This window comes from Acanthochromis polyacanthus, chromosome 10 (assembly GCF_021347895.1).
Source record: "Acanthochromis polyacanthus isolate Apoly-LR-REF ecotype Palm Island chromosome 10, KAUST_Apoly_ChrSc, whole genome shotgun sequence".
Taxonomy (NCBI): Eukaryota; Metazoa; Chordata; class Actinopteri; family Pomacentridae; genus Acanthochromis; species Acanthochromis polyacanthus.
The window spans coordinates 7,680,483-7,703,861 of record NC_067122.1 but is presented as its reverse complement, the minus strand read 5'-3'; the positions used below and the strand labels follow the sequence as shown (position 1 = coordinate 7,703,861).

The 23,379-nt window shown below is 41.4% G+C and overlaps 1 protein-coding gene and 1 long non-coding RNA gene across 2 annotated transcripts in view; both read left to right on the top strand.

Moving 5' to 3' along the window:
- LOC110948261 (uncharacterized) overlaps nt 1-23,379 on the top strand; it is a 139,775-nt gene that overhangs the window by 56,900 nt on the left and 59,496 nt on the right. The window lies entirely within an intron of this gene.
- LOC127535650 (uncharacterized) lies at nt 17,634-21,821 on the top strand. Its single transcript, XM_051954018.1, has 7 exons — nt 17,634-19,304; nt 19,503-19,595; nt 20,513-20,605; nt 20,689-20,835; nt 20,932-21,063; nt 21,165-21,251; nt 21,535-21,821. The coding sequence occupies exons 1-7, from the start codon at nt 17,933-17,935 to the stop codon at nt 21,747-21,749; spliced, it is 2,139 nt and encodes a 712-aa protein (XP_051809978.1). The 5' UTR covers nt 17,634-17,932; the 3' UTR covers nt 21,750-21,821.

Below are 23,379 nucleotides of genomic sequence, written 5' to 3'. Positions count from 1 at the left end.
TGTATCACAGTTTGTACAATTTAAAAGGAAAAAAAAATGTCCTAGCTTACAGTTACAGTTAATGTTGATCGTAGCAGCAACACTGTAAAGTCCAGTTACAGTGTTAAACGATGAAATAAATTCAACCATAAAGTGATTTAATCGAGCATATAGAAATGACAATTTTAAGTAAAGTAGTATTGTGACACTGTAAAAATACAGTAAAACAGTTTCAACCCGAGCTGCCAGTATTTTGCTCTGATTTGAAGGAAGATTTCATGCATTATGCTGTGAAAAGTCATGAGCAGGGCGTCAGAGTGGAATAATTCCATATTTAACGTTGAAATAAAACATTTTTTAACTTAAAATACTACTTTAAGGCACTCTGATTGGTAGCTTCACCAGAAACTCCTGTATTTTCCCCCCAAGGATTCCTTTGTCACCATGATTACTGTAAATTGCAAATAATAGTATCCTCTTCCAGCAGAAAACTGAACTAATTTCTGGTTATGAAACATAAAATTCCTATCAGCCACTGAAACAAACAATGGCAGGAAATCATAATAAAAATGTATTTTCCTATGCTCATGAAAATGACAGATAGCAGTTTCAGTTTACTGTAAAGACATAATGATTAAATAAAGCTGCTGTGATTAAGCTTCGGTGGTAACGTTCATCCGGTGTCATCCCTCCATCTCCAAGCTTTTCTTTACTTTGAAGCACATATTACCAACAATACTTCATTTAAATGTCTGACACGGCCTGGGTTTTATATCAAAGAATTCTAGTTTATTAAACATTGCTTCAACAAACTTGAACTGTAAAATTTCCACTCTGGCCAACAATGACAACTTATAATAAGTCATCACTGAGATGACAGAGAAAAAACAGCTATAACTGTCCTATTTCCAGCCCAAAGCTGCCACTTGTGCCACTGAGCTCACTGACAGAAAATAATGTGGCAGGAGAGAAATCGACCTCAGGCTATTGTTTTTCGGAGCACCCGTTTGAAGTTGGAGGGGACTTCCTGCCCAGAGTCCTCAATGAACCATTTGTTTATGTCCTCGTGGTCAGTAAATCACTTAGCGCATCAAAGAGCTCCATTCTGCCCCCGTACAACAATAGAGGGTCATGCCAGTGTGCAAACATGACGAGGATACAGAGCGAGAAAATGTCTTCCTTTCCTGCGGTGATGACAATTGTTCCGAGATTTATGCAATGCTGGCATTAGCGAGGGAGGCCGTGGAAATCACGAAAAGCAGCTCTTTTCTTTTATTGTTCAAACACTTAAAAGGGGAAAATCCTATGATTAAGTTGACGTTTTTGGTTAAATCGTGCATCTTTTGTCGCATGTCTTTGCACCAAAATCCAAAAAAGTACAAATTAAGTCATCACTCGCAAACTTTTCTGTTTTCTTGTGCAAGGCCTACATACTTCATCTTTATTTGATGTTATTGTTAAGGTTTTATTTCAATAAAAATGAAACTCAAAAAAATTATGTAACTACAGTTTGTCATAGCGTTCTACCTTTGAATAAATGTTACTGATTTCTGCACTCCTGGGCCAATAAAATGAAAGTTATAGCTATAATTATTTGTTGTACTGTTGCGCAAACTACTGATTTGTCCTTGCAGTCTTTTCAAAAGGAAATAAGTGACTACCAGCTTCCCTCTGCAAACAGACAGCACTGAGTCATACCGGCAGAAAAGTGGCCAATTCATTTTCACCTATTTCTAAGCACTCAAAACGTCACGCGAACCAAATGCATCGCTGACGTCAGCAAGGGATTTACTCGCCTCCCGCTAATTTTCTTTAACAGTGGCTGGTTCCCTGGTGTCTTGTAGGTCTAAAAGCCATGCGAACAGGAAGCTGCAGAAGTAGACGACCAACTACTGCCCCCCTCCTTTACTCCAAAAGCCCTGGAAGACTGGAGCGTTGTGAGACTCAAGGCCAACAATGTGCCCACGGCCCATGTTCACATCCTCTGTGGAAGCGCTGCTTTTCCCCAGTCCCTTGCAATATTTCAGGACGGAAAAGCCCTCAGTTATACAAGGGCCGGCATGCCATTGTGTGGCAGTGATTCATGTGAAGCTGCATGAACAGTTAAACAGTAGTGCCAAGTTATTCCCCTGAGGTTCAGCTGAACCACCAGTAGTCGATATATGGCTTGATTCTGCAATCGCTCCAAGGCAGGTACGGCCTTTAAGGTAAAAGAATACTTTAAAGTGCATGAAATCATTGTAGCACAATTTAAATTAGATAAACTTGAGTTAAAGTCTTGCATGATTCCCTTTAGAAACATGAACATGTTCTTGAAAGTGCATACATGAATGCAAAGATATAAAAATGCAAAGAGAGGGCCAATGAATCTTAAAATGCTGCTCTTGATTGCTGATTTATGATGTCAATATTAGCTGCCAATTAGCCAGAATAGTCATGATATTGTATTCAAAAGAAAAAATGTCAAAAAATGAGAGCTGCGTTGACTTGTTTGCAATTGGGTTATTAATTCTGTCAAAAATGCATTTAGCGATTAGCTATCATTTAGTAGCACACAGGTGTAACAATACAGTGTTTAAACCCAACTACATCTATTCAGTCCTTAAACACAATGCAAACAATACAATATTAATCTGCAGTGTTACAACTCGTACAGTCTTTAATTGAAAAACAGCACAAGCTTATAATTAGACCAAGAATTCCAGCATTGAGGCTAATTTCATATCCAGCACTTGACAGTTTAATCATCCTTTTAGTTACAACCTCCTCCTACATTTACATACATCATAAAATGCATGAGGGGATTAGATAATTCCTCACAGAATCTCCTCCATATTAATAGCAGCATTCACAGTGTTGTGGCACTTGCATTAATTTGTGTGGGCAATGACATTATCCTCGATTGCCTCGCATTTCAGGCCAATTCGCCGGTGTAGTCGACCGCATCGGCAACCCCCAACCCTCCCCTCGGCGACTAATGAAAAAGACATCAGCAGCCGTTGAGAAGGTCGCCCATCCCGTTTGTTGTGACCTCGCCATGTCTCTGTTCTCCCTTCTGACAGCTTTTGATGCATCAGGGGTGGCTGGTTTCCTGGCCGGGCTGTGTGGATGGGCAGGACGGACCTTTCTTGTAGCATCACTTCACTCTCAGCCCGAGGCGACAACCCTCCTTTCCTCCATCCCCTCCCAACCTGCTCCTCACCCTCCCTCCCTGCACCCTCAATTACAATAATAGCAATAATAACCTTTATCTGTCCAATACAAGGATGGAATAATTAAATGTGCTAAGAAAACAAATAAGACAGTGAGATGCAGAGGGAAGTGGGATAAGTAAAAGCTCAGACATTTAGTTAACAGAGGAATGCAATATGTTCATCAGTGGGTTTGAAATGTTGCCCATCTCTTGTTTAATCTATGAAGAGTAAGACTGCATGGATCTGAACACAATAGGAAGGTGAACTGACTGGTATTTAATTTAATCTTCCCAGTGCAGATTTTCTTCTGAACCTGCACAAATGGACAACCACCAATGAGATTAGCAAGAATTCGACAAGCTTTTTACCTGTTGACAGGATTTAATTATTTTATTTAATTTAAATTTTCTTTTATAGTCTTCTGCCTTCCAAAATATTATTTCAAAACATTGACATGCTGGCCATTTCCTCATCTAGTCTTAAAACCTACATGTTCAGACAAGCTTCTGACTTTCATCTCACTGCAAAGTTTCTCTTTTGCCTTTAAAATTGTTAAATTTCCTTCTTTTACATTGATCTAAGTTTTACGTTGTTAATGTGTTTTAACTTCGTTTACTTTGTACTGTTTTGAAATAAAATGTATTATTACTCTGCCAAGAAATTCACCGGAGTTATGTGACGATCGCCGCATGTTTGTCCGTCTGGTTGTCTGTCTGTCCGCAGCATTACGCAAAAACGGAGTTACGGATTTGGAAGCAATTTTCAGGAAAGGTCAGAAATGACACAAGGACTAAGCTATTAGATGTTGGCACAGATGGGGCTTCTAGTCTGGATCCACAGATTTGTTAAAGATTTCTGTTTCATTGCGAGATAGTGGCACAGCGTCACTGTAACTATGACAACAAGTGAAGACTACGTCAGCTGCCTGCTGCCAATCACATGATTGTGATCCTGCTACAAATCGACCGCTGCGGACTTATCAGGACTTATCCATCGGAAATCATGCAACTCAGCAGCCTTGTGTGAGCATTACGTTCTCTGAGCGCTTTTCTTGTTATTTTTGTAATTATTATTTCTCTCCTCTCACACGTTTAACACAATATTCATTCAACAATTCAATGTTAATTAGCAGCTCCTTATGTTGTTTCCAGTTTCCTATATTCACATGCATCTTTATTTGACTTCATGTGCTGGTGTCTCATGCTTTTAAAATTGGCTCTGTGTTCACCTGTCTTTATCCTAGGCCTTAGAAAGAAAAAGACGTCCCTTCCTAATCATCTGCACAGATACAGCCTCAGCCGTAAGTGTTAAAGGATCTGATACAGAGCTGTACTTGTCACTGTCACATCCAGTGTTGGACGGCCGTCACCTTGCTCTCCCTGCACGGCTCTCTGGGCCCCCGCCAGGTGTTCCTCTGTCCCCTTAATGAAACACAAAGGGCAGTCGGTTGAGACGGAAAGAGCCAAATTGAATCGGGGCGTCTCCTTTTGTGTGCTGCATTAACAACTCAATTAAACGCCAGCAAGCATCTGCTGCTATGCCAGTCTGGCGTGAATACCGGCTCTCTCGTGATCTTGTTTTTTACACACAATAAGAGGGAGACAGGAAAGAAGAGAAACAAGGATAAAGTACAGGAAGTCTAATCTTCCTCACTGACATTCCCATTATTGCTCAAGGTTAGATGTGCATTGTGAGTGCAAGAATTGGGAGAGGTAACTAAATATCCAGTATAAAATAAACTTCTGCACATTAACACACTTTGTACTGAATGAATGTAACCGATGATCAACAGAATTAATATTGTAGCTTAGTTTTTAGAATGAAATGAAAAGAGCATGCATTGTAAAATAATTCTAAGATATTTATACAATGTACAACAGATCTAAAGTAACAACAATGCAGGAAAACAACACATCAAAAGGTTGCTATAAAGCATCAGGGTAAATTACGGGAAATATAATTCATCTTGCTAAGCTCCTCAGTACAGCAAGCATCCTATTATTTGTTGTCATGAACCATCTTTCACATCCTACAGCAGCATTAAAGGTATTAAAGCGGTGTGTGGAACGTGGCTGGAGGTTGTGGTGAGACAGAGCGAGAGACGAACACAGGGGAGACGGAGAGAGGAGAGAGCGGGAGGAAGGAGAGACTGCTCATCCCAGACTGGGAGTTCATCCATCATTGGAATCAGTATGTGCTGTAATTACTGTGTCAAATAGATGGGATGATGCCTGGGAGGAACGTGTGTGTGTGTGTGTGTGTGCGTGTGTGTGTGTGCGTGTGTGTGTGTGTGTGTGTGTGTGTGTGTGTGTGTGTGTGTGTGTGTGTGTGTTCTTGTACTTACTACGTTGTGAGGACTGCTATGAGTTTTTAACCAACACAGTGAGAACATTTTTGGGAAGTGAGGACATTTTGGCCGGTCCTCACTTTGTCATGCCTTAAATCAGCTCCTAAGACCATGTAGAAGCTCCCCTGTGATTTTCCCAAAATGACCTCAGTTTGGTTCAATGTTGAGAATTTTTCACCAGAATTTCACACCCTTTTTGCTCACTACTTCACCTACTGTTGAAATTGGGTACTGCACCCACTAAAAGACCGTCATGCTCTGCAGCACCAATCTCAACATATGCCAACGCCTATTTCCGGGAAAGCGCTACCTGAGCACTTCAAAATAAAAGCTGACTAAAAGCTGATACACAAAATAAAAGAGGGAAATTAAAAGCTCATATTTTGGTTCTTTTATAAGCCTCTCCACTCATTGGCATTAAAAACAAAGTAATTAAAATACATTTTAAATACAGAAAAATTGGCTAATGCACCTTTAACATGTGAAGTCGCCTGAACCCAAGAAAATGTTTACAATTCACCATTTTTAAATGACTATTCATTTTAACAGTTTTGGTTGACACAAAGACATGAAGGCCATAAATAGGTGACCATGAAAATTTCATATTAGGCCTAAATTAATATGTTATTTTACATGGTGTTGTTGTCAGAGGTCCCCTTTCAAACATTAGTTGTATAGATTATTTATTTATTAGATTTGACTCAGAATTCATGCTTTTGATTCTATTTTATACTTACATGTTTCACCAAGCTTACTACTAAGATGCTGTGCAGTGTTCTTACTGTTCTATACTTGCACATATAAGCTAATGTACCAAATATTTCACAGCACAAAAATCCACCAGCTCTGGAGCTCACAGTGCTAATTTTACATGCACATATTATCTGTGTGTGCTACTGCACGCCAAAAATGATAAAGTGTTTTTTTTTCTTTTGTTTGTTTGGTTTTTTTGTGGATAGCAATTTTTGGTCTCTATGTATTTTAAAATTCAATTTAGATCATGATAATCATGCCATGCCCCTGAATCCCCTGACCAAAATCTTGATAGGCCTGATGGAAACAAGTCAAATTTGGTTTCAGAGAAGTCCTAAGCACCTCTGCAAATACAGATGAGTGAAAATTAAAGGAAAATCATGTGTATGCAGCCTTCCTGGGCCTACAGAACAGCTTCACAGTATATGGAAATCTGTAGGACAGATAAACGTTCTCCTTAAGACTTCTCCTCAGTAACACAAACTTTTATAGAAGTAACTTAATTGACTTATTTACTCAGAGAATCTAATAATCTGCATTTAATGTCTCTCCACTCATTTATCATTGTTTTTATAAATTTGTACTTAAATTTCCTCAGTAAATAAATCAAAAAGCTAAATATTTTGATCTGTATTATTTAATTATGTGTCTCTCTGTATAGTTTTAGGATTTGTGTGAAATTCTGATGCTGTTTTAGGTGATATTTGAAAAGACATGGCCATGAAAGGGTTAATGAAGTTTTAAGATGAGTTTTTATGGTCAGAGCTGCTCCTGTGTGCTCACCCCCTCCCCCATGCTGATGGCTCATTCACCAACTATCCAGTCAGAAGTGGAGAAGCGAGGTGAAGAGGTCAGCTCACTGAGACCTGTCCCAGCACCTCTGCAAGTACAGATGGGTGAAAATAAAGGAAAATCAATCCATACATCATGGTCCGGTGTTCGTTGTTTGTTTTGTTCACTGACATAGTGCAATAAAGTTTTGTTTTTTTTGAACCATCTAGTACCGTAATGAATATTGAATGAATATGGCATCTCGTTTACATCTCTTATTAAGGAACGAGAAATTTACTGATGTTGATTTATGATTCAAGACAAGCAGAGGACACACTGTGTGCCCCTTTAATGTCCAAAAGGCCAATTAAGGTCAAAATCTCACAGATTCTTGACCAATTTGGACCAACCTGCACATGTTTGATATTGGGTCCTAAAGCAATACTGGTGTACGTTTTCAGACCACCAGGACCTAGAACGGCAAAATAGGAGCAACAAAGACAATGGAACAGGGGCCTTTTTTAAGATTGAAATGTAAAATGAATGAGAAACAGTTTGAGAACATCAATCAAAGTGCACAAAAGTGCATAAAGTCATAGAACAGGGTGTGCTGAATGCTCTGGGAGCAAGTCTGCAGTGAAAACACCTTTGAAGGGGTCAAGGCTCACTAAATCTGAAGACTTCAAATGAAGGAGACATTTTGTGCAACATATCAAGTATCATAAAAGTCATTCCCAGTGGAATTCAAGTCTGATATTTTGTGGGACTATTCAGAGCAGTCACATGAAGCACTGTATCTGTTTTCAAGGGTCGAGCCCCACGGGAACACGTTTTTTTCAGGAGTGAGGCCTACTAGTTGTTACGAAGCCTGAGGCCTTCAAACGTGTAAAAAATCATTCCTGCTCGGTCATTTTTGGGTCTAGTGACACCAAATCGGACATGCTCCGAGTAGACCACCCCCTGACCTTGCATATGTATTTTCAGAGAGTTAGCTCAAAAGGGGACCGAGCACGGCCCCGTTTCTCACTCCACCGTTAACCCTTTAATGTCCAAATGCTTCAAAACGGGCTTAAAAGGTCAAAATCTCACACATTCCTTCACCAATTTGGATCAAACTGCACAGGTTCTAGACATAGAGACTAATGTGAATGCTCATGGACCTTTTCAGACCTCCAGGGGCCCTGAAGAAGGAATGAGGGCCAAAAAGACATGTTTTATCATAATTGTCCCTCTTTTGCTCTCATTTCTCTTCTGTAACACTCAGAGAGCTGAAACCTGGGATCTGGTACCTCTGAAACATGTAAAATTGAAATTTAGTGGAAGCATTTTGCTAGCCCCTCCCAAACCGGAAGTAGCTCCAGGAATGACCTAGAGACTTGTGCTTCAAATCAATTGTTCATCAAGGTCACCTGAATCACCCCTGAAAGTTTCAGCTCATTTGATGCAAAAATGACCGGTTTGTGGGGCTTCAATGTCCAAAAATGTGAAACTTTGACCCTGCGCTAGAGGTCACAGGAAGGTCATAGAGACTCCAAACCACCACAGTTCAGCTCCAAATATAGCCTAATATAACATACTAAAAGATCAGCCCCAGGGTCCCAGTAGAAAAATCTGACCGAGTGTTCATATTGGAAAATCCGGTCTTGTAACACTGGTAGACCCTGAGAGCCTTCTGTCAGTGAAATTAGACGGTCATTTTTTACCCGAACGGGACGAAATCTTAACCACAAGTACTGGGGCCCCCCGAGAGTCGGTATGAACAATATCAGCCTCCTAGATCAACAGGGGGCCAGATGGTACCATGTTGAAGTTTGGAAGTGTGCCCCTTTAATGTCCAAAAGGCCAATTAAGGTCAAAATCTCACAGATTCTTTGACCGATTTGGACCAACCTGCACATGCTTGATTTTGGGTCCTAAAGCAATACTGGTGTATGTTTTCAGACCACCAGGACCTAGAACGGCAAAATAGGAGCAAAAAAGACACTGGATCAGGGGCCTTTTTTTTAAGATGGAAATGTGAAATGAATGAGAAACAGTGTGAGAACATCAATCAAAGTGCACCAAAGTGCATAAAGTCATAGAACAGGGTGTGCTGAATGCTCTGGGAGCAAGTCTGCAGTGAAAACACCTTTGAAGGGGTCAAGGGTCACTAAATCTGAAGACTTCAAATTAAGGAGACATTTTGTGTAACATATCAAGTATCATAAAAGTCATTCCCAGTGGAATTCAAGTCTGATATTTTGTGGGCCTGTTCAGAGCAGTCACATGAAGCACTGTATCTGTTTACAAGGGTCTAGCCCAATGGGAACCTGCTTTTTTCAGCAGTGAGGCCTAGTAGTAGTAGTGAAGCCTGATGCTTTCAAACGTGTAAAAAAACATTCCTGCTCGGTCATTTTGGGGTGTAGCGACACCAAATCGGACACGCTCCTACAAGACCACCCCCTGACCTTGCATATGTATTTTCAGAGAGTTAGCTCAAAAGGGGAGCGAGCACGGCCCCGTTTCTCACTCCACCATTAACCCTTTAATGTCCAAATGCTTCAAAACGGGCTAAAAAGGTCCAAATCTCACACATTCCTTCACCAATTTGGACCAAACTGCACAGGTTCTAGATATAGAGGCTAATGTGAACGCTCATGCACCTTTTCAGACCTCCAGGGGCCACGAAGAAGGAATGAGGGCCAAAAAGACACATTTTTTCATAATTGTCCCTCTTTTGCTCTCATTTCTCTTCTGTAACACTCAGAGAGCTGAAACCTGGGATCTGGTACCTCTGAAACATACAAAATCGAAATCCAGTGGAACCGTTTTGCTAGCCCCTCCCAAACCGGAAGTAGCTCCAGGAATGACCTAGAGACTTGTGCTTCAAATCAGTTGTTCATCAAGGTCACCTGAATCACCCCTGAAAGTTTCAGCTCATTTGATGCAAAAATGACCGGTTTGTGGGGCTTCAATGTCCAAAAATGTGAAACTTTGACCCTGCGCCAGAGGTCACAGGAAGGTCATAGAGACTCCAAACCACCACAGTTCAGCTCCAAATATAACCTAGTATAACATACTGAAAGATCAGCCCCGGGGTCCCAGTAGAAAAATCTGACTGAGTGTTCACTTTGGAAAATCAGGTCTTGTCACACTCTTAGATCCCGAGAGCCTTCTGCCGGTGGAATTGGACGGTTAGTTTTTACCCGAATGGGACGAAATTTTAACCACGAGTACTAGGGCCCCCTGTAAGTCAGTATATCCAATATCAGCCTCCTAGGTCAACAGGGGGCCAGATGGTACCATGTTGAAGTTTGGAAGTGTGCCCCTTTAATGTCCAAAAGGCCAATTAAGGTCAAAATCTCACAGATTCTTTGACCAATTTTGACCAACCTCCACATGCTTGATATTGGGTCCTAAAGCAATACTGGTGTATGTTTTCAGACCACCAGGACCTACAACGGCAAAATAGGAGCAAAAAAGACACTGGATCAGGGGCCTTTTTTTAAAGATGGAAATGTGAAATGAATGAGAAACAGTGTGAGAACATCAATCAAAGTGCACCAAAGTGCATAAAGTCATAGAACAGGGTGTGCTGAATGCTCTGGGAGCAAGTCTGCAGTGAAAACACCTTTGAAGGGGTCAAGGGTCACTAAATCTGAAGACTTCAAATGAAGGAGACATTTTGTGTAACATATCAAGTATCATAAAAGTCATTCCCAGTGGAATTCAAGTCTGATATTGTGTGGGACTATTCAGAGCAGTCACATGAAGCACTGTATCTGTTTACAAGGGTCTAGCACAATGGGAACCTGCTTTTTTCAGCAGTGAGGCCTAGTAGTAGTAGTGAAGCCTGATGCTTTCAAACGTGTAAAAATACATTCCTGCTCGGTCATTTTTGGGTCTAGCGACACCAAATCGGACACACTCCTACAAGACCACCCCCTGACCTTGCATATTTTTTTTCAGAGAGTTAGCCCAAATGGGGAGCGAGCACGGCCCCGTTTCTCACTCCACCGTTAACCCTTTCATGTCCAAATGCTTCAAAACGGGCTAAAAAGGTCCAAATCTCACACATTCCTTCACCAATTTGGACCAAACTGCACAGGTTCTAGATATGGAGGCTAATGTGAACGCTCATGCACCTTTTCAGACCTGCAGGGGCCCAGAAGAAGGAATGAGGGGCAAAAAGACATGTTTTTTCATAGTTGTCCCTCTTTTGCTCTCATTTCTCTTCTGTAACACTCAGAGAGCTGAAACCTGGGATCTGGTACCTCTGAACCATGTAAATTCAAAATCCAGTGAAACTGTTTTGCTAGCCCCTCCCAAACCGGAAGTAGCTCCAGGAAGGAGCTAGAGAGTTGTGCTTCAAATTTATGGTTCACCAAGGTGATCTGAATCACCCCTGAAAGTTTCAGCTCATTTGATGCAAAAATGACCGGTTTGTGGGGCTTCAATGTCCAAAAATGTGAAACTTTGACCCTGCGCCAGGGGTCACAGGAAGGTCATAGAGACACCAAACCAGCACAGTTCAGCTCCAAATATAGCCTAGTATAACATACTGAAAGATCAGCCCCGGGGTCCCAGTAGAAAAATCTGACCGAGTGTTCATATTGGAAAATCAGGTCTTGTTAGACTGGTAGACCCTGAGAGCCTTCTGCCAGTGGAATTAGACGGTCATTTTTTACCCGAACGGGACGAAACCTTCACCACGAGTACTAGGGCCCCCCGAGAGTCGGTATATCCAATATCAGCCTCCTAGGTCAACAGGGGGCCAGATGGTACCATGTTGAAGTTTGGAAGTGTGCCCCTTTAATGTCCAAAAGGTCAATTAAGGTCAAAATCTCACAGATTCTTTGACCGATTTGGACCAACCTGCACATGCTTGATTTTGGGTCCTAAAGCAATACTGGTGTATGTTTTCAGACCACCAGGACCTACAACGGCAAAATAGGAGCAAAAAAGACACTGGAACAGGGGCCTTTTTTAAGATGGAAATGTAAAAAGGATGAGAAACAGTTTGAGAACATCAATCAAAGTGCACCAAAGTGCATAAAGTCATAGAACAGGGTGTGCTGAATGCTCTGGGAGCAAGTCTGCACTGAAAACACCTTTGAAGGGGTCAAGGGTCACTAAATCTGAAGACTTCAAATTAAGGAGACATTTTGTGCAAAATATCAAGTGTCATAAAAGTCATTCCCAGTGGAATTCAAGTCTGATATTTTGTGGGCCTGTTCAGAGCAGTCACATGAAGCACTGTATGTGTTTACAAGGGTCTAGCCCAATGGGAACCTGCTTTTTTCAGCAGTGAGGCCTAGTAGTAGTAGTGAAGCCTGATGCTTTCAAACGTGTAAAAAAACATTCCTGCTCGGTCATTTTTGGGTCTAGCGACACCAAATCGGACACGCTCCTAGTAGACCACCCTCTGACCTTGCATATTTCTTTTCAGAGAGTTAGCTCAAAAGGGGACCGAGCACGGCCCGTTTCTCAGTCCACCGTTAACCCTTTAATGTCCAAATGCTTCAAAACGGGCTAAAAAGGTCAAAATCTCACACATTCCTTCACCAATTTGGATCAAACTGCACAGGTTCTAGATATAGAGGCTAATGTGAACGCTCATGCACCTTTTCAGACCTCCAGGGGCCCTGAAGAAGGAATGAGGGCCAAAAAGACACATTTTTTCATAAATGTCCCTCTTTTGATCTCATTTCTCTTCTATAACACTCAGAGAGCTGAAACCTGGGATCTGGTACCTCTGAAACATCTCAAATCTAAATCCACTGGAACTGTTTTGCTAGCCCCTCCCAAACCGGAAGTAGCTCCAGGAATGACCTAGAGACTTGTGCTTCAAATTGATTGTTCATCAAGGTCACCTGAATCACCCCTGAAAGTTTCAGCTCATTTGATGCAAAAATTACCAATTTAGGGGGCTTCAATGTCCAAAAATGTGAAACTTTGACCCTGCGCCAGAGGTCACAGGAAGGTCATAGAGACTCCAAACCACCACAGTTCAGCTCCAAATATAGCCTAGTATAACATACTAAAAGATCAGCCCCGCGGTCCCAGTCGAAAAATCTGACCAAGTGTTCATGTTGGAAATCCGGTCTTGTCAGACTCTTCGACCCTGAGAGCCTTCTGCCAGTGGAATTAGACCCTCACCCTCATTTTTTACCCGAACGGGACGAAACCTTCACCACAAGTACTACGGCCCCCCGTGAGTCGGTATATACAATATCAGCCTCCTAGATCAACAGGGGGGCAGATGGTACCATCTTGTAGTTTGGAAGTGTGCCCCTTTAATGTTCAAAGTGCCAATTAAGGTCAAAATCTCACAGATTCTTTGACCGATTTGGACCAACCTGTACATGCTTGATATTGGGTCCTCAAGCAATACTTTATTGTCAGTGAACAAAACAAACAATGATCACCAGACCATGATGTATGGATTGTACTTTATTTCATGTGGAAAAAAAGTATTTAATAGGCTGCATAAACAAACCCACCAGGAAATTACGTCAATTTGTTGATTATGTAATTAATCGAAATCCAAAATATTACAAAAACTGATGCTTTTGTCGGGAGCGAGCAATAACATCCAGCTTGTCTCAAAAACGGGGGTGCCGAATTCCAAGGAAGAATATATTTGTAATCCCCGGGGCACTAAAATCCGTCTGAGGTTGTTTATTTATTGAATAGATATCGTCAGTAACTATACAAAAATGTTAAGAGCTCAGATAACGACACAATGTAACGAATAAATACAATAACATATAGGCCTACGCCATTTGGTTTAGCCCGTGGAAGCGTCCTTAGCAACCACCACAGCAACGGTAGAAAACGTATCAATGTAACAATTCCATTCAGAGACATGAAAGATTCATCGTAATAACAAACAAACCAAAGATCATACACATGAACTAAATGAATATTGTGAAATTAAAATGTATATTTTTCGCTAGAAATGTCACCAAAATGCTTTTTTAAGTCAAAACTGTCTTGAAATAATGCATTTTCCACCGAGAATGAAAGGAAAGGCCACCATGTTTTCATTTTGAGAGGCCCGCAGCAAGCAGTCACGTGACCTGTCGTCAGGCCAATAGAAAATAATAGGGAGAAAAAAAACGTAAACATTTTACAATTTTCAGACCTTTATTGTGAGACTGTTACGTTTTGTTCTGTGGACAAACGTAGGTATTTCACATTTGGCCATGAGACTGGGTTGTCTCACTTGACTGGTGGAAGCGTGGTTTCTGGCCATGCTGTTGAAACATGTACTGCTTGGGAGTGGATGGAAGATTCATTCAGATAGAAATTGGTTGATTCAAATGTTCTAGGGTGTAGGACTTGATATGTTTATTTAAAGTCTGATGGTGTTTTTACTTTAGGTGGAAAACATATGTGTTTATATTTGTTCATTTTTGTGTTTAAGGTTTTTCACCTACTACTCCTACTACTGCTACTGCACCTATTACTAATACTGCTGTTATCACTACTGATACTGCATGAAATTAAATAAAAGAGAAAGAGTGAGAACCTGACCAGTCCTTCCTCTTCAAGTGTGGGAAAGCCATCGCGTTAAAGACACTTCACAGTGAAAGACACTTGACAATCTGCATTTAATGTTTCTCCACTCATTTATCATTCTTTTTTAAATCTGTCCTTAAATTTCTTCAGTAAATAAATCAAGAAGTCAAATATTTTGATCTGTATTGTTTAATTATGTGTCCCTTTTTATACTTTTAGGATTTGTGTGAAATTTTGATGCTGTTTTAGGTGAAATTTAAAAAGACATGGCCATGAAAGGGTTAATGAAGTTTTAAGATGAGTTTTCATGGTCAGAGCTGCGGCTCCTGTGTGCTCACCCCCTCCCCCATGCTGATGGCTCGTTCACCAACTATCCAATCAGAAGTGGAGAAGCGAGGTGAAGAGTTCAGCTCGCTGAGACCTGCAGCAGCACGTGACGTCCATTTTGTACGCACCTTGTTTCTCCTCCAACTCGGAGATCCAGCATTTGAGATGAAGAGATTTAAAAGAAGACTTCAAACTTTAGAGAGATTTGAAAATACTCGGGTAAGTAATTTTTTTCTTTGTACTTTCATTTTAAGGTTGCTTTGTGTGGACAGTGAGAGTGTAGAATTTGACGACGCTAAAGTTAGCTTCCGATTCAGCAGCTTCTGATGCGGCACTTAAGCTGCAGTCAATTCCAGCCATTTTCAGTACAAAAAAATCGCTAATATTCTATGTATAAATAAAAAAATATGACGAGAAATACAGGGAATATTGGACGCGCATCACGAGGTGCATTTCCTTGAAAACGACCGATTCGTGGATTTTATACCGACTTCAGGACATGTTTTGGACAAAATGGTTTACTGGCTTGTGTCGTCTGGATTTAAAAGGTTGGATTATGGCCGTTTTTTGTGGAATATTTTCATCTGTGTGTAGTAATAAACCCGGAAATGTGAGTCGCGCTGTGTACGTTGAAGCCGTGTATAGAGAACGGATGGATGGATATTCGTTGTGTGTCGGACAAATGTGTTTATATTACCCGCTGTGGTAATCGCATCTGAAAGTGGTTTATACCGGCGGATTCATGAGAATCTAAGCTTTCCATCGGCGTATAGTGTTTGTATAATCGCGTTTACAGCCTTCGGACATTCTTTAAATTCCTATGCAAATTAGTAGGTGTACCGCGGGTGGTACACTGAAGCTTAACGGGTTAAGTTTCATTTGTGCTGAGGAGAGCAGAGGAGATGAAAAAGTAAGTGGACGACTGTTGGATTTTCCAAAAGTTTATTTTTCCTCAACTATGCATCTAAGCAGCCTGTTAAAAGCCTCTGTCCTCCTTGGTTGAGTGACGTGCAGATGATCAGACTGTAGCCCAACACTGACAGAGCCTTTGGCCACACAGACTAAAACAGTTCAGCAGACCATGGCCACACAGCAAACTGAGCATTTTCTGTATCTGCATGTGTTACACACATGATGAGAAAATGCACTATATGAGAGGGACAGGACTTCTCCAGCACCTCTGCTCCTCTCCCTCTCTCTCCTCCTGCAGCTCAGTCCCTGTTCTAGTGAATGTAAAGTAAAATTACGTCATCATTTGTGTTTATAAATCTTAAAAGCAATATTTGAATATTCTGTCGTGATGATGCTATCCAAATATCTATTTTGGGATCTGAATATTCAGATATTCGTCATTAATCGGACCTGAATATCCTGAGCCCAGAAACTGCTATTCGGTCCGCCCTACAAGCCAGTGTTGCTGCTCAGACTGCTGTATTAAACCAGGCTCGTTCAGTCTAGCTAGAGGCCAGTTTCTCCTGTGAGAAAGTTTTCAGTTTACATTAATAAATATTGGATGAATGAGGCTGACTGTTGGCTAACATTAGCTGTGTTTTTGTGTTGTTAGCATCAGCGTCAGGGCTTTAGCTTCACAGCTCCTCAGAAACATGCAGTTTTATTATTAACGTTATAACTCATCTGTCTTGCTGTTGGATTGAAACCTATAAAGGTAAATGTGTCTGAATGAGCATCACTTGTTGCTGCTGTAACAACCCACAGTCTGCACATTTATTCATTTATTTGTAATAATGATTGATTTGTTTTCACTCAGTGGTCATCATCATTAAAGCTTTATGACAGCTCTACACCTGACATAGCACACACTACCTAGGCAGACTTTGTTTTTAGATTACAATTGTTTGGAAGATTTTTGTGTCTCACTTCTGAGCTCCGAGGCATGTAGGCATATTAAAACACCAGTTGTTCAATTACTAGTGTGATTTTAATGGTACTATAGTAGATAGGCAAGTACAACCTAAAACAGTCTGATCAAATTGTCTGACATATTCTTGAAAAAGTGCATGCAAACAAATTTGTTTCTACAGAGAATTATAAGCCTAACTGAATGAGAGAAGGCAAGAAAAAATGACTATAATGTGACTAAAATGTTAGTTTCCTATAATAAAATTTGACTAAAATGTTTAGACAGTCATATGTAGACCAGAGTCCAGCAAGAAAAAACATGCCATATGTTGTTTAGACAGTGACTAAATTTCACAGGTAGGTAGATGTAGAGGTGTTGACCTTTCTTTGATGATGTAAAGGTTTCATACTGAATCATGCACTAATGTATGTGCATAACTGATCTTTCTGCTTGTTTTTCCCTCTTTTGTCCTGCTGTGAAGGCCACAAAGGACCACTGCCCCTCATCAAGTAAACATACACCTCTCGAAGGGAGGTGTGGTGATGAACCTGATAAAGCTTGCTGGACCCAATCACCACCATCACCATCCAGAGAAGATGAGATGCTCACAGAGGAGTCTCTGTTATCCAGCCACAGTGGATCTGATGTGGACTACAAACCACCATCGTCACCAGCATCCAGTGATGATGAGGTGCTTGCACAGGAGTCCCAGTCATCCTGCCACAGTTCACCAGAGAAGCACCACAGTCATTTGTCATCCATTGAAACTGAGATTGGGGAATCTAAGGACCAGAAGACCAAAGGTAAATCAGTTCAAACAGGTATGCAGTCAAAAGGAAAAAGGATGCTTCAACATCGCAAAAAAAGGCTGCAGATTACTGTTAAAACAAGCAAAAAAAGGATGGTGCCAGGGTCTGGGACAAAGCTCATTACTGTGTATACTGTAAAAAGGCTCAATTGAAGATAGCCAGACATCTAGAAAGAAAGCATAGTGATGAACAAGATGTTGGCTATGCTTTTAGTTTCCCAGTTGGCTCCAAACAAAGGAAGATACTGATAGAAGGCCTTCGTAACAAGGGTGACTGGGAACACAATCTTAGTGTCTTAGAGGATGGATGTGGTGAAATTGTAACATGGAAACAGCCCTCCGGAAAGGTAGACATAGAGAGCTACCTACCATGTCAACACTGTTATGCAATGTTCAAGAGGACTGAGCTCTGGAGACATGAGAAGTCATGTAGAGAACGGAAAGAGGAAAGACAAAAAGGCAAAAGAGCAAGAGTACAAAAATCTTCCTCACATCTAATTCCAGTCAGAGAATCATGCAATGGAGTACAAAAGATCATTCACTCTATGCTACAGGATCGTGTAACCTGTCATATCAGGACTGATGAGATGATTTGTGCATATGGAGATGCATTATTTGCAAAAAAGGGCCGTGAAGACTCTCAGCACAGATACATTGCACAAAAGCTGAGAGAACTGGGACGGTTTGTGTTGGCTGCCAAGGAGATTGACAAGCATGTCAGAGGTCTTAAAGACATTTGTGATCCAGCAAATTTTCAACTGGCAATTAAAGCAGCTAGGCGTGTGTCAAACTACGATGCAAGCAAGAACGAATATGGAAAGCCATCTACAGCTGTTAAAATTGGTTTTTCACTCAAAGGGGCAACTGAGGCCTGGATAGGCCACTGCTTGATGATGTCTGATGTCAAAACTGAGAATAAGGCAAAAAAGTTCAAGGAGTTGCTGGAGAACTCGTGGTCCACTTACGTGGCAACTAATGCTCACAGCACAATGGAGCAACGGAGGTGGAACAGAGAAGACAATGTACCTCTGACAGAGGATGTAGTGACTCTACAGAACTACCTGAGGAAAGCTGAGGATGAGGCAAAGGCAGAGTTGACAGAGCATGCGAGTACTACAGCATACAGAAAGTTAAGTGAGAGCCTTCTTGCACAAATAATCGTGTTCAATAAGAAGCGTGAAGGAGAAGCATCACGTTTAACTCTCGAGACATATCTAAAAGCAGACACTGGCCCTGTGAATAAGGACATATATGAGACTCTGTCGCCTGTGGAAAAACAACTGAGCCACAGGCTGACACGTTTGGTGACACGTGGAAAGAGAGGGAGAAAGGTCCCCATCCTACTTCTTGAGCGCACAAAAGCTTCGCTTGACTTCCTGATTGAAAAACGAAGGGAAGTTGGCATACTTGAGGAGAATCCATTTCTGTTTGCAAGGCTTGGTACAACAACCAATCTTCGTGGGTGTGACTGCCTCAGAAAATATGCAGAAGAGAGCAAAGCCAAAAACCCAGAACTGCTGAGGTCAACAAAGTTAAGAAAGCATGTTGCTACCCTATGCCAGCTTCTTGACCTCAACAATCAGGAACTTGAGCAAGTTGCTCGTTTTATGGGACACGATATAAGAGTCCACTGCGAGTATTATCGGCAGACAGATAAAACATTCCAAGTGGCCAAGATTGGCAAACTTCTGTTTGCAATGGAGCATGGAGCACAGTCACTGAAAGGGAAGAGTCTGCAAACACTGGACTCTGTTATCAGTGGTATGTGAATTAATATTAATACAATTTTAAAGTCATCACTCTTCCAACTACACTGTCTTCTGTCTGTCTTTCTGTCTGTCTCCGTCTCTCTGTCTTTCTGTCCACTGTGTGTATTTGTTGTATCTTTCTGCATAGTTTTGACTTTCATTTCATTGTAAAAATAAGTTTACTAATTTCCTACTGTGAATATTTTCATAGGCAAAGGACATGCAGCCAGCCCAGCCAAAGGTCTGAAAGGTGTCAGAAAGAGAAGGACGTCAGATACAGGCAGACAACGGGAAGCTTATGATGGTATGCAACAAAAATCACATCAGTGTTCACATTAGGAATAGGGATGTCAGCGTCATAGTGTTAATGCTTGTGATTGATTTGCAAACCTTGAATATTTTTTTTTCAAATTAATCATATTCAGGGCTGCACAGTGGAATTGTGGTTTGCACTTTCGCCTTGCAGCAAGAAGATCCCCGGTTCAAATCCCGGCCTGGGCCTGGGATCTTTCTGCATGGAGTTTGCATGTTCTCCCTGTGCATGCGTGGGTTTTCTCCGGGTACTCCGGCTTCCTCCCACAGTCCAAAAACATGCTGAGGTTAATTGGTTACTCTAAATTGTCCATAGGTGTGAATGTGATTGTGTGTCTGTATATGTAGCCCTGTGACAGACTGGTGACCTGTCCAGGGTGTCCCCTGCCTTCACCCGAGTCAGCTGGGATAGGCTCCAGCACCCCCTGCGACCCTAGTGAGGAGAAAGTGGTGTATAGAGGATGGATGGATAATCATATAAGTTTCACCTAAAATTTACCAGATGTTCTTGTTCCGACAAATATCTGTTAAAACACCAATAGGTCCCAGTTAGCAGTGCAACCTCTGACAACTGAACCAATACTTTCCATAGTAACGGTACACAAAAGCACATACATACATGGCGTACGTCCACTCTAAGCCGGGTTTTTTAATGCGATTTTTTTTTTTTTTCATAGCATCTTTTTTCATTTGACAGCTAATTAAGATTTCTGTCTGTCTGAGCTCACAGTTGAAATTCAGCTACCATGCATGCTTGAGCATGTTTGTTAAAAATAAGAAATGGAACAAATTATTTGCTTGACTGAGCTGAGGTTTGAAGGTTTTCTGTACATGTACAGTTTTTCAGAAAAACTTAGACATGTTCTGAATGATTGTCTATATGTATGTTTCTAATATATGCTTCATCAGATGGAAAACAGCTATCCACCACAAGTTCATCAGCTCAGAGGCACAAGAAGACTGTCACAAGACTTAGACATGATGGAGATGATGATGACTCTGGTAATTCAAGGCACAACTAACACAAGTGAAGAGTCTCGAAACTGAGCTTGGTATTTACATGGTACAAATGTCATTTTTCACAGATGGAGAGGTGCCACATTCAGCTGCAGCAAGGTCACTTGCAAAAAGACAATGGCAGAAGGAAAGAAGAAAACATGATGAAGATGATGGTGGTGCTGATGATGGTGATCGGAAAGATGACAACACCAGTGAAGGCACTGAAAACACAGGTAACACTCTGTGTGACTTGAATCTTCTTTCACTGCACCATTGTCAAGATTCTGAGATGTAAGCAATTTCATTTGACTGAACATCATCTTGCACAGTTGGAGAGTTGCAAGAAGGCACCAACAGAGAGCCACAAAAGATGACTACAGCAAAAGAAAAACGTGATGATGACAGTGATGATGACGGTGATGTGAGTGATGGCAAGGCTGGTCCAGGCACTGAAAACACAGGTAATGTTTTTTGTCTGACTTGGACCTTATTTCACTGTAGTATTGGCATATTCCTTACAGATGTAAGGACTTCAACTCTATCAAAACATGTTCTTGTATAGATGGCGTGGTGCACCAGGAGACAGGTGGAAGACCACCTGTTAAGCAAACAAAGAGAACTACAGAAAAACATGATGATAATGATGATGGTAAGTCTGTAACATTGGCACGAATGAAGTGTTCTAAATCAGAGTTCAGTATTTTTACTTCGTCTTTTTTGGTTTTCACATTCCAAAATATCAGCAGTCAAATACAAATGTGTATCCTCAAAGCATATACATCCAAACTTTAAAATACTGTACAGTCTAAACATTATGGAGTTATCGTCCCTCCCACCAGCCTTCTCTACTGTTATTGTTTGTAATACGCAAGTGTCAGCAATCAGTATGGTTGAGTTTTGCATTTTTATGGTGGTAATGACATCTTTTACAGATAGACAGGAGCCACACTCAACTTTAGGAAGCTCAGCTGTTGACCAACCAAAGAGAACTGCAACCACAAGGCAAGCTGATGGTGACGATGAAGATAGCAGTGACTCTGAGTATGGTAAGCAGAAGCAAAAATCTCATTCTGTTAAGGTTCAGTCCTTTTTTTTTTTTTTTTTTATTAATCTGGTCCTCTTAAACGTGCAGAGAGGCTACACTTGACGAAATGGTGTAGTTTTGTCTTCACCTCACTACTGGTAATGTTGTCTTGAACAAGGTTTACTGATCTTGGTCTAGTGAGTCAGCTCTACTGTTAATATGCATGAAGTAAATTGTAAGACCTTGTAGAACAGTTATCTCTTACCATGTTTTACATACAGTGGGTACAGAAAGTATTCAGACCCCCTGAAATTTTTTCACTCTGTGTCATTGCAGCCATTTGCCAAAATCAAAAAGGTTCATTTTATTTCTCATTAATGTACACTCAGCACCCCATCTTGACAGAAAAAAACAGAAATGTAGAAATTTTTGGCAAATTTATTAAAAAAGAAAAACTGAAATATCACATGGTCAGAAGTGTTCAGACCCTTTGCAGCGACATTCATATTTAACTCACATGCTGTCCATTTCTTCTGATCCTCCTCGAGATGGTTCTGCTTCTTTATTGGAGTCAGCTGTGTTTAATTAAACTGATTGGACTTGATTAGGAAGGCACACCACCTGTCTATATAAGACCTTACAGCTCACAGTGCATGTCAGAGCAAATGAGAATCATGAGGTGGAAGGAACTGCCCAAGGAGCTCAGAGACAGAATTGTGGCAAGGCACAGATCTGGACAAGGTTACAAAAAGAATTTCTGCAGCACTCAAGGTTCCTCAGAGCACAGTGGCCTCCATAATCCTCAAATGGAAGAAGTTTGGGACGACTACAACTCTTCCTAGACCTGGCCGTCCAGCCAAACTGAGCATGGTGGGAGAAGAGCCTTGGTGAGAGAGGTAAAGAAGAACCCAAAGATCACTGTGGCTGAGCTCCAGAGATGCAGTCGGGAGATAGGAGAAAGTTCCACAAAGTCAACTATCACTGCAGCCCTCCACCAGTCGGGGCTTTATGGCAGAGTGGCCCGACGGAAGCCTCTCCTCAGTGCAAGACACATGAAAGCCCGCATAGAGTTTGCCAAAAAAACACATGAAGGACTCCCAGACTATGAGAAATAAGATTCTCTGGTCTGATGAGACCAAGATTGAACTTTTTGGTTGTTAATTCTAAGCGGTATGTGTGGAGAAAACCAGGCACTGCTCATCACCTGCCCAATACAATCCCTACAGTGAAAACATGGTGGTGGGAGCATCATGCTGTGGGGGTGTTTTTCAGCTGCAGGGACAGGACGACTGGTTGCAATTGAAGGAAGGACGAATGCTGCCAAGTACAGAGATATCCTGGAGGAAAACGTCTTCCAGAGTGCTCAGGACCTCAGACTGGGCCGAAGGTTCACCTTTCAACAGGCCAATGACCCTAAGCAACACAGCTAAAATAACAAAGGAGTGGCTTCAGAACAGCTCTGTGACCGTTCTTGACTGGCCCAGCAGAGCCTGACCTAAACCCCTTTTTTTTTTTTCTTTTTTTTTTTTCTCCCCCTTTCTGACCTAAACCCAATTGAGCATCTCTGGAGAGACCTCAAAATGGCTGTCCACCAACGTTCACCATCCAACCTGACAGAACTGGAGAGGATCTGCAAGGAAGAATGGCAGAGGATCCCCAAATCCAGGTGTGAAAAACTTGTTGCGTGATTCCCAATAAGACTCATGGCTGTAGGAGCTGAAAAGGGAGCTTCTACTCAATACTAAGCACAGGG

Excerpts from the sequence above, each read along its gene's own strand:
- LOC127535650 (XM_051954018.1), top strand. The coding sequence starts at position 17,933 with ATGTTCAAGAGGACTGAGCTCTGGAGACATGAGAAGTCATGTAGAGAA. Across the intron at positions 19,305-19,502 it reads ACTGGACTCTGTTATCAGTG|GCAAAGGACATGCAGCCAGC; the intron begins GTATGTGAATTA and ends ATATTTTCATAG. Across the intron at positions 21,252-21,534 it reads ACATGATGATAATGATGATG|ATAGACAGGAGCCACACTCA; the intron begins GTAAGTCTGTAA and ends CATCTTTTACAG.